The sequence below is a fragment of the Xiphias gladius genome, chromosome 6, assembly GCF_016859285.1.
Source record: "Xiphias gladius isolate SHS-SW01 ecotype Sanya breed wild chromosome 6, ASM1685928v1, whole genome shotgun sequence".
NCBI lineage: Eukaryota > Metazoa > Chordata > Actinopteri > Istiophoriformes > Xiphiidae > Xiphias > Xiphias gladius.
This window is the reverse complement of record NC_053405.1, coordinates 4,628,032-4,639,309: the sequence shown is the minus strand read 5'-3', so window position 1 is coordinate 4,639,309 and position 11,278 is coordinate 4,628,032. Positions and strand designations below refer to the sequence as shown.

The 11,278-nt window shown below is 42.3% G+C and overlaps 1 protein-coding gene across 1 annotated transcript in view; it reads left to right on the top strand.

The window, feature by feature from the left end:
- The first annotated feature begins 735 nt into the window (after positions 1–735).
- The window catches only part of LOC120790690 (BMP/retinoic acid-inducible neural-specific protein 3-like), a 33,821-nt gene continuing 23,278 nt past the window's right edge, over positions 736–11,278 (top strand). Inside the window, exon 1 of the mRNA XM_040128498.1 lies at positions 736–974. Coding sequence (XP_039984432.1) covers positions 751–974 — 224 coding nt within the window. The 5' untranslated portion in view covers positions 736–750. The remainder of the gene's footprint in view (positions 975–11,278) is intronic.

The following is an 11,278-nucleotide window of genomic DNA, read 5'->3' as shown; positions in this document are numbered from 1 at the left end:
GAAACAACAATGGATGTGCGTATGTGTGCGTTTGAGGGCATTTCCTTCTTGATTTGCGTGTGAGTGTAACTCTTGATAGATCTGTTGCAGGGTTAACAAAGCGAGTGCTGAAGTATGATGCCTACATATTTGAAAACAGCAGCACGGCGATTATTCGAGTTACAGGGATGAATTCACGATTAGGATCATACCTTCTACCAGTTGAGAAGCACTTGTCCAATGCAAGACTTCTGTATCAGAATATCTCTGTGATTTCACAAGGAGAAGCTGCAACAGAAATGTGTATCGTTACTAACCAAGCCTGCAAAACTTTTATCTTTTTTATCCAAATTAAGTTCCTCTGTTGAATAGGAAAATCCCAACTCACAGGAGGTGATGAATAATAACAGACCTGAAAAACTGTCTTCTAAAAAAAGTAAGCTAAATTGTTCTCTCTCTACAAAGGAAGATGGATTCATAGCACATCAAAGTACACTTGATTTAAAAGTGTTGCGAATTTCTTTTATTTGATGCCTCTTTTTTCCCTTTATGTCTGTGCTGACTGTGGGTGTGTGTTTATATCCTCAACTGTGCATTTTTGTTGTTCTGTAGGTGCTCGGGGGGCGTTCAGGTGATGCAGGTCCCCCGGTCATCCCAGTGGAGGAGCCAGCTGATGACGAGTGGCTTTGGCCGCTGAACGCCCCCCCCCCGACACACACACACACTCACATCACCACCACCCGCATCCCTCCCTCGCTCCCTCCATCTCTGATGGCTCTATGGGGCGTCATCAGCCTCAGCCTTCACTGCTGGGTGTGTTTACGAACCACTGTAACGGCGGCGGCAGCGGCAACAGCCAGCCTTCCCAATGACAAGCCTGGGGGCCCCCTGGACTGGCTCCTGTCTGATAAGGGCCCCTTCCACCACTCCCCGGAGTACATTGACTTTGTGGAGAAGAACCGGCAAGGCTTCTCCACCAGATACAAGATTTATAGGTAAGTCATGATGGCAGGATGAAGAGGCATTTTATCCTGGATTTTCTACTGCGCTATCATTGTGTACTCATATTATATGCATGAAAAAACCTCCTAGCAGCCACATCAAATACTGTGGTTGTCCTGAGAAATATCAGCTGCATGTAAATAAAGACCAAATACATAATATGATTTGTATAACTCACAAAGTCACAGTGTTTTGCCATAAACCACAGTCTATGCTCGAAACCACTGAGAGCTGAACTGTACAATTCAGCTCATTTAACATGAACAAACGCTTCATTGTTGACTTTAGGCATTGGCAAAAGACTTCAGTGGTCACGTGGAGGTGCCTCTATAGCCTATGCTAACGTTGGCCTCCTCAGTCTAGGTACATGAGCTAGAGCAAGGCAGTAATGGCCAGCTGATCGTTCTTGCTAGCACTGACACTGCAATATCAACCTGAGCAGATTGCAGCGATAGTTAACTCATGAATCGACAGAAATGCACAGCAATGCTTATTCATTTTCTTGCCAAGCGTAAGATTCAGTACCTTGGCTTGGCGTAGACTTGGAACCACGAAAAAGGGGGCCTGGTTTTCTCCAAAGCTAATAAAATCCAGCTATCCACCCACTTTAAAGCACAGTAAATAATGTCACATCTTCTGTGTCTTCATCCATAATAGAAATAGTCCAGCACGCAACCCCCCCATAAAACCACAAGTTGTCATTTTACACTTCAGTTTTTGCAGAAATTAAACAGTTTCATATTTTGCCGCACTGAGAGTGGGATGCTTCCCAAAAGGTTGAACTATTCATTCAAATGCAGTGAGCACAGCCGTGACATGGTTAACTTTTCACAACCACCGACGCACAAAAGGGGCTGAGGAGCTACAATACAGCTTTCAGATGCAGTCATTTCATCAGCACTGCTTTCATTTGTGTGATCCGTACGTTGGTTTGGGGGAAATAATAAATATATATATGTGTGTGTGTAATATCAATACTGCACGTACTGCATGTAATGCATATATACTGCATATACCTGTATTTTGAGATGTGTAGTAAGAGAAAAATATAGATTTGGAGTGTGTTCTTCATAATGAATTTAAACCATGGATTTCATAAGGCTCAAGGGCACCTAAGATTCGTACAAATCCTAACTTGACCCTTATTAAAGTCCTCTAATGAAAATTATACAGCTTGCAATGAAATGTACTGCAGTTAAATCAGGTGAAGTCAAATGAAATGATAAAGACGAGGGAGGCGGGGTGGTGAACGTACATCTGCCCTGCCTGAATTAACTTGCAAGTGTGCACGTGTTATGATATGTTGATGGAGGAACCGATTATAGTTGAGGACAAGGTCATTCTGAGGACATTTTCCGAATTACATGCTGTGTGTGATAAGGTTATCTGTGCACCACTGTTACCTGCTTACTTTTTTATTAGTGCACGCGGTGGCTAATGGGCTCTATGAAAACCATATTCATGGCTATTTAGCAGGCAGACTGCATTGTTTAGCCTGTGTTGTCATGCAGAAAGGCTTCTCGCTGCCAGTGTTCACAAGATATCTGGCACATGCCTGGACAGAATCATGATGTATTACACGCAGGCGTGCCGCTATCAGCTGGCTCTACGTCCCACTCTGCTGCCTCCCAAACCCTCGGGAAGTCACCTGATCAGCTGGTCAACTGAAATATGTTGATTAACACTGGGGGAAAAATGATGATTTGTCACGACAGCTACACAGTCCGAGGCATCGGCACGCGAGCGAATTAGCGGAGGCTGTGTCATGAATCATATCCGTCGTCATTTAGGAGGATGTTGTCCAGGCTTCTGGAAATAGACGGACAGGGTTCCTGACATCTATGGATCGGTGCGAGGATGCTTTATGGCTTTAGTGATCGGATGCCGCGTTAGAGCGCTTTAATATTTCCCTCTCTGGCAAAAGGCAGGGGTCCGATGGAGCTGAGCTGCACAGGCGGCAAGATTAATAGTCTTATCATGTGGCCAAGTGATTAGTGAGCTCTTAGTACTTATTACTCTGCATTATCACAGAATCCCCTGAGAGGCTTCTGTCAGCTGCAAGGTTGTGTTTGAGGCCCTCTAGATTACCACAACATGGCAATGATTAATGGTGATGATATTAAAAGGAAAAATGAACCTAAAAATGAAATAGCCTGGGATTCTGAATTCACTTGGAGTGGGTCCCATTCGATTTTAGAAAGGAACCTGATGAATACAGGCGGGGATGCAGCCTTGGAATAGTGTCTGTTTTTCTGCTTTGGCAAATAACCGCTCTCTTTCAGCGCCGAGCCTGGCAGGGTGAAATCTGGTGATAATTTCGGGAACTCGCACCTGGAGCTGGCTCATAAAAAATTCAGCAGGGTTGTTTTATTAAAGATAGCGGGACCAGTGCAGTGTTCTCTCCAGGGGGCCAGACTTCATGGCGGTGTTGCTGTGTGTTACTCTGTTACGACGTCCTTAAATTTCCTAATCAACCTCTGACAAGAAATGGAAGCGATGCTCCGTGGCAGTGATTCCCAACCCTTTTCGGGCTTGTAAAAAGGCAAAGTGTGTCTACTCGCCACTCCTCGCCGCAGGCTGGGAAAAAAAAAACACAAAAACATCTGAGCAGTTCAACCAGAGGCTGGTTTTTGCTTGTCAGACTGAGTCATTTGAATAATGGCAGCCCAGACAGGTTTAGAGTTCAGTGCTGATGACAAAATGACGCTTTTAACTGTACCTCAGTTTGATGTATAACATAACAATATAATTTGAATTTTAACAGAATATGCCAAACCTCTCAATGAAGTGCTTAATCTTGCCTTAACACAAGTAACTTTACAAGGCAAATTTTTCCTAAGTAAAATAGAGGGGTTTTCTGTTTTTGATTAAAAACATCTGGTCAAGAAATATGTAAACAAGATTACAAACATCTGGTCAAGCATTCAACACCGACTTCCGATGGTAACAGTTTCTCGTGCTTAGTGCTGCAGAAACATCTGTCCGCTTATACAGAAAAAAAATATTGAGCTTCTATTCCCAGCATTTGTGGTGAAAACAGTATTTCACGGGATTAAAGAAAAGTTCGAAGAAACAGATTTAGATTTGTGTGGCAGAAACCGTTTTTTCTTCTTTTCTATCATTTCCTAACCTCCAATTTATTTTGTAACCCCTTTAGGTGTTGTTCTGGAACTACTGCACCGTTGAGCCGTAGCTCCAGCCAACCGGCGCTACCTTTACACTTGTATGAATTTGAATGATTTTTATTTTTTTTTAATGTTTTATTTTATTACAGCTAAAATTAACATACTGTTGGTTAGAAATGAGTATTCCAGACTTATCTTACATGAACCAGACGCTAGCACAGCAGATTAAACAGGCTGTGTCCAGTTGAATCCAGTCTCCTGGTGTATTTACTGCATAGACCTGAAATATTATCAATTTATGTCAATTAGCTTTCAGCTCGGCGATTATCAGCCGCCTCGATCTGTTCGGTGAGTTTATAGGTAAAATTGGCTGCTGAATAATGAGCAAACACATCTAAAAGCATATTATGTAGAATCTTTGCTTATGCTACACTGACTTTTATAGGAAAGCTCCATTATTTTCAGGAAAACATCCAAATGGCTATTTGCACTCTATCACTATATTGGAATGGATTGAGACTGTACAATCAAAAGTTTGTACATTCAAAAGAATATAACATGAAAATAAAATGGGTTAAATTCAAATTAATTGAAGGTGACCAAAGCTGCTGTTCTGTGGTCAGCTAAGAATAGTCACATCTAAAGTCAACGTGGTATTGGATATTTAAAAAAAAATGGATGGAATTTCATTTTGAGGTCAAATATCAAAGGCTTGACAAAGTCCCTTAAGGTTCAAATGAGATTTAAAGTTGAAAAACAAGGTCAGAATTACGGAGACACCGAACTACTGCAGATTCACAGCCGGGTCGCTGAAGCTGCTGTCAGCATAATTGCTTTGTGCTTAAAACACAGGACGCCTATTTAAACCTACTGCAGAAAAGATGCCTGGGTCTTTAGAAAATTGTAAATTACAGAACAGGTAGTGTCAGTGTGTCAGCCAGGATCACTGTGCATCGACAACTAGGGAATTAAAAGAATGGGACTCTAATAATTATCTGCAAGTGATTTATTCTGCAACCTGGAGCACAATGGGCATGCCCACCCTTTGCGTTAAATTGATCAAAAGAAAGCGGCTTTCTGTTTGAAAGAAGAGCCCCTTCAAATGCAGCGAACAACAGCAGATCTTTCTAAACCCCAGGGGATTCTTCAGGTGCTCTGAAGTGGGTGGAGGTGAGTGTTTTAGAGCAGACTCCCTCAGCGCCGCTTCTCAACGCCCCGCTGGTGCATTCTTACTGATGTTGCGTCTTGTCTCCTCTCCCGAAAATTCCTGCAGAGGTTTGGGCAACTCCAAGTTGCTCCTTGTTGCAAATAGGCTGCTTAAAGAACGGTAATAAATAGTAGTATTTCACTTTGGAGATGCTTTTCCTCAGTCGTGATTTCAAATATCAGAAAAAGCATTGGTCTCTTTACACTCTCTTTTTATTGCAAGTCATAAGAGACACCATTAGACATTTTACTCTAAGCCAGCCCCAATAATTGCTCCGATTTTACTTTAGTTCTCACTCTAATTGAATTTGTTAGCGCTGCAGGAAACTCTCCGGCTGAGCTGTCATGCGAAAGTTTGATTCAATAAAGGTCATAAAAGTGTAAAAAGAAGAGGTGATTCCACTGTAAATACAGGAAAGCCTCATTACGGTTTCCCTTCCTACCCTCATTTCAGGTTTCTGGCCCCACTAGCAGCATGGATGGAGGGCAATGTTAATCTAAACACCTACTGGATAGGTGGCGGTGAACTTTTGTACAGACATCCGTGGCCCCCCGGAGAAAATAAATCCTGCTGGCTTTGGAAACAGGAGCACCTGCTAACATGCCACCGTCTCAGCAGTTTCTCTGCTGAATACGACAAGTTGCATTTCTGATAATGTGAGGCGCTTACATCAATAAGCGTCTGACGCAGATCCCACCGTAGCAACATGGACAAATAAATCTTCAGCTTGTGTTTGTTGTCAATGATCATTTTTGACAGTCCGTTTTGGGTTGAGAGGCACATCACTTGTGCGGAGTAAAGGGCGTATGTGACTGGAACTTACAATATTCTGGTCTGGTCTTCCTCATGTGCAGTCCAGGTCTCAGCTAAATCCTAATAAATGCTCAACGACAGGAGAAGATGCATTACCAGAAGTGGTTCTCTGAGTTGCAGTGTTTGAGCTACCTCAGCAATGATGGAGTAATGAATTCACACCACGTTACCCCTCTATTCAATTTCTCGCCTTTCTTACTGATTGAATTTGAAAGAATTTTTAACAGGTCCTCTGAAGAAAATGAAAGAGGGCTTGAGTTTGTGTGTGTGCACGTGTAGGAGTTTTTGTCTTCTGGATATTCACTGGAGAGCATTTCTGTTGCTTCCAATGCAAACACAATGTGGGCCTTCCGCCGTAGCCACCTGTCCATAGTGAACATTGCCAAGGGAAAGCTGCCACATTCACCAGGGTGAAAGCAGGACTGTTGACATGTATTTGGCCGTGTTCTGAACATATTGCAGTGGGATAATGCATGTGATTATTTTTTTATGGGATAATACTTCGTTACAAATATCATTTAACTGTGGAAAATTCACTATTTTCATTAAATGTTATTAAAGTGCTTAAACATTAGGCGGCATGCCAGCGAATAAATGTGGATGCGAGAAATATTAAAAGCACAGTAGCAGAATAAGTATTAATTCACTTAAGTTGAAGTATAATTACACCCATCTAAAAATACTCCAACCAAAAAATTACAGGTAGATGTTCTGCATTCAAAATTCAACCTAAGTATGAAAGTATAAATAGTATCAAAAGTTAAAGTCCTTTGTCTGCAGAAGAAATGGCCCCTGTGACTGACTGAAGTAGCGGTGTACTGTTGTAGCTGTTTGAGGTGTAGCTCATTTTCACTACTTTATATTCAGTTGGGTATGGTTGATTGGTTCAAGTGGACACCCTCCAAAGGGTCACAAGGTAAATCTGGGGGGGTGAGATGATTAATGGCGTAGGAAGGAAAGACAAAACAAAGTTCTGTTAGACAAATTTCAGATTTTGGATTTTCCCCTAACCGTTGCTTTTTGTTTGTGAAATGCCGGATCATTTTACAACTTTGGGCCTCAACAGTTACAGCACTTAAATGTAACCATCTGAGAAGGGGAAATCATTCATAAGGAACTCTTTCTTGACAACTGATCCCAACCAGACGCTGTTTTTGGGAAGGGATCACAAGCCAAATAGGTGGAGAAGTACTGGTTTAATCTTAAGTGGTTTAAGTCATAACAACACACTGCATTTTATAAGCTCAAAGTGTTGTTTTAAAACCAGTAACAATGTCCGTTAAATAAATATAGTGGAGTAAAAAGTACAATAAATGCCCCCTAATGCGTAGAAATAAAAGTGTCTTTAAATTGTACACAAGCACAGCCCTTGAGTTAATGTACTTATTTATTTTTCCACCAGTGCAGATCCAAATATGTAGAACCAGCTAAGCAAAGAGGGGCCTCTCTGAATTTGGAGAAAATTCAGCCACTCTAACAACTTGGCTGTGATAGCATCCAAAGAGTTGAACTGATGAAACCTATGTACCTTGACGAAAAGGTGCAAAGAAACTGATAATAATAAAGTCTTGCAGCCCCTAAAACCAACTCAGTGGTGAAACCCATTTTATTTCCTACTCTCCCTGCAGGATGAACCATGCGGCCTACTGGGGGTTTAAGATAAGACAGGGCTAGCTTATCATAATCAATGATAACTGAAGAAACGAACGGCAGCGAGATTTTTGAATAGTCCCTCTACAGCTGTTTTCTGCTCCCTCTCCCTCCCTGTTTACTCCTCTCTTCCCACTGAACGTGCTGAGGCTTTGAACTAGTGCTTTCACGCTGCAAAGTGGCGCTCAAGAGACACAGCGTCCCATTTGAAGAGGTCATTTATTTGTATGGCACGAAATGAGGTGAAGATTAATAGGTACACTAGATATACCACAGCAAGAGATTAGTCATAGGCTTTGTCTGAATACTATAGTGTCAGCAAAAAGGTCAATGGGTACCACATAGCCATTTAACATCATTATGTATACTTCCCACACTCTGCCTACAGATTGTGCTTAATATTGTGTGAATCAGTGTCTTGTTTCATGATTATTTAACTCAAAACGAAATCGATGTGCACAGCATATCCTTGCCACCAGCTTGCTCTAACGCTGTGTGCAGCAGTTAGAATTCTGGGCGATTTACACTTTGTATCATTCAAACATCTGGGTGTTCGAGCTTTCCTCATTACTCCTGGTTTAATGTGATATAAACCCTTTCAAAAGGCCAACCCCACCCCCATCCATCATCGGCAGCCAAGGTTGTTCAACCTGCTCTGATTACAGCAGTCAAGCTTTTGGTTTGGGGAAAGAACGGTGCAACATTTCGATGACTGGACAATGCAGTTGACATAAATTCCCTGAATGTTTGTTATTTCCTGCCACATAACGAAATCTGACAAAAATAATTCATCACTCAAGACACTCATAGTCATGTTTACATGGCTCCTTTGTGGTTTTGATGTTCAAATAGAAACTGCTTTCTTAAAAGCATCAGGATGTAGCCCTTCAAAACATTTTTTGAAACGAACAAAGTACTGTCTGAGGAGGCGGGGGGCTTTTTGAGGGATATTTTTCCAGATCCTTTCTTCTCATATAAGTCTGATTATGTGAGTAAATTGGGGGCAGTGCCAGGCGGAATGCAAAAACTGGCACCGCACTCCTGTAGCCTCCTGGAGAAATTTCAAAGTAATCACCAGCAATCTGTTATAATTACAGCTGCAACGTTTGTCTATGATTTCAGAACTGTCTCTCTGTAAATTGATTGCCATGCAGATTGTTGATGGGGAGAAAGTGCTTGCAAAAATAAATACAATCTTGCCCCATGGCCCAATGTCAACATCAGAAAATTGTTCTGCTCTTCAAACAGTACCTTAATTTTGTGAGTACACATTTAATTAGTTCTAGTTAAAATAGGTTATTTTTCTGTAGGTGGCTTGTCTTGCTTCATGTCCAGCTGATTTTCTCTCTATGTCATGAATTCACATCAAAATCAGTCCAAACAAAAATAAAATATCTTAATCCACATTTAAGTTTTCTTACTTTATCTCAGTGTTGGTGAAAATAGGCAGAATTGCTTCACTCGATTACTTTCATGAAGTTTAAGAGGGAACACTCCCTTAGCTAACAAAAGATTAAGTGGAGACCAGTGCCAATTATTAGTTTTTAGTCATGCAGAGGAAGGAAACCACTTTTTTGGGAGTCAAATAAACTCAAAACCTTAAAGCAAATCATATCATCTTATACTTCCTTTATGCCTCCATATATGCAATGTCAGAGTGTTGTGTACCTTAATAAACAACAGATAAAAAGAACTCTCTATAAACTATTTAGGAAAAAATACTGCATATATTGATGACAAATTTACTCAATTTAATGTGTTAAAAATAATGAATTCAGTGGCCTTGGATTTGTCTCTCACAGACAGATAGAAAGATGAAGAATCTTATCTTGCACTTTAAATATTTGTGCTTAATAAGCAGCAGTCAAGGATATATTTGATCAAAACATCTATTCAGTTATTTTCTGCTACTTCTGGAGTCGGGTAGCAGAGGCAGCCAGGTAGACCAGACGTCCCTCTCGGCAGCAAGATTTTCCAGCTCCTCCTGGGAGATCCCAAGGTGTCCCCAGGTCAGATGAGATATATAATCTTTCCAGCATGTTCTGGGTCTTCCTTGGGGTCTCTTACCAGTTGGCATCCTTATCAGATGCCCATAAAACCTCAGCTGGGTCCTTTTGAGCCCCTTACCTTATCTCTGAGGCTGAGCCCTGGCACCCTACGGATATAACTCATTTTGGCTGTTTTTATCTGCAATTGCAGTCTTTCACTCAGTACCCAAAGCTCATGACCATAGGTGAGGGTTGGAACGTAGACCGACTGGTAAATTGAAAGATTTGCCCTCCAGCTCAGCTCCTTCTTCACGACATCGGTCCGGTACAATGTGCACATTACTGCCGACGCTGTACCAATCTGCCTGTCCATATCAGGCTCCATATTACCCTCACTTTTAAGCAAGACCTTGAAATACTTAAACTCTGGGGCAGCAACTCACTCCCAACCTGTAGGGAGCAAGCCACCATTTTCTGGCAGAGAAGCATGGCCTCAGACTTGGAGGTGCTGGCTCTCATCGGCTGTAAACTGTCCCATTGCATGCTGAAGGTCACGGTCTAATGGAGCCAAAAGAACCACATCATCTGCAAAAAACAGAGAGGCAATTCTGAGGTCCCAAAACCAGATTCTCTCCTCCACCCAGCTGGGAATATAAATCCTGTTTATGAAAATCACAATCAGGTTTCTCTGGCAAGGGACTACCCTGACAGAGGCCAACACCAACTGGAAACGTGTTTGACTTCCTTACAAGAATACGGACAGCTATATAAGGACCAGATGGCTTGTATCAACCCCCCTGATACCCCATATTCCTGCCTTATCACCCCTGTCTGCCAGTCCACTGACACTTTCCCCACAATGCATGAGAAAATCTTCTAGAGATGGTAGTTTAAGACCTCGTAGACAGGGGTATCAGCCAGGCATCCCAAGTTCACCCGCAATACACATGTGTTCTCACCAGTTCTATCTGGCAGTTTCATCATCTGCTCCAACTCACCACCAGGTGGTTATCATTTGACAGCTTTGCTCCTCTCTTCCCCCATGTGTCTGTCCATACAGTATGGCCACCAATCTGATGATATCACCAAAAAATTGATCACTGATCTTTGGCCTGAGGTGCTCTGGTACTAAGAACACTTATGAACCACCCTAGGCAACAAACAGGATGTTTGTTGTAACTAATTCACCACTAGTTCAGAAGTCCACTAACAAAGCACCATTTGGGTTCAGATCTGGCAGGCCATTCCTCCCAATCACCCTGTTCCAGGCTTCTCCATTGTTGTCTTCATGAGCTGTGAAGTCCCCAAACAGCACTATAGAGTCCTCGGGTGGTGCCCTTACCCAGGACCCCATCCAGAGACTCCAAGAAGGCCTCATAGTCTGAACTGTTGTCCGGTGCATAGGCACAAACAACAGCCATGCCTTCCTCTGAGCAGCTTGCGGTTGCATGGAAACAACCCTCTCGTTCTCTCGGGAGTATCCAACACAGCGGTGCTCAGGTGGGGTTTGTGAG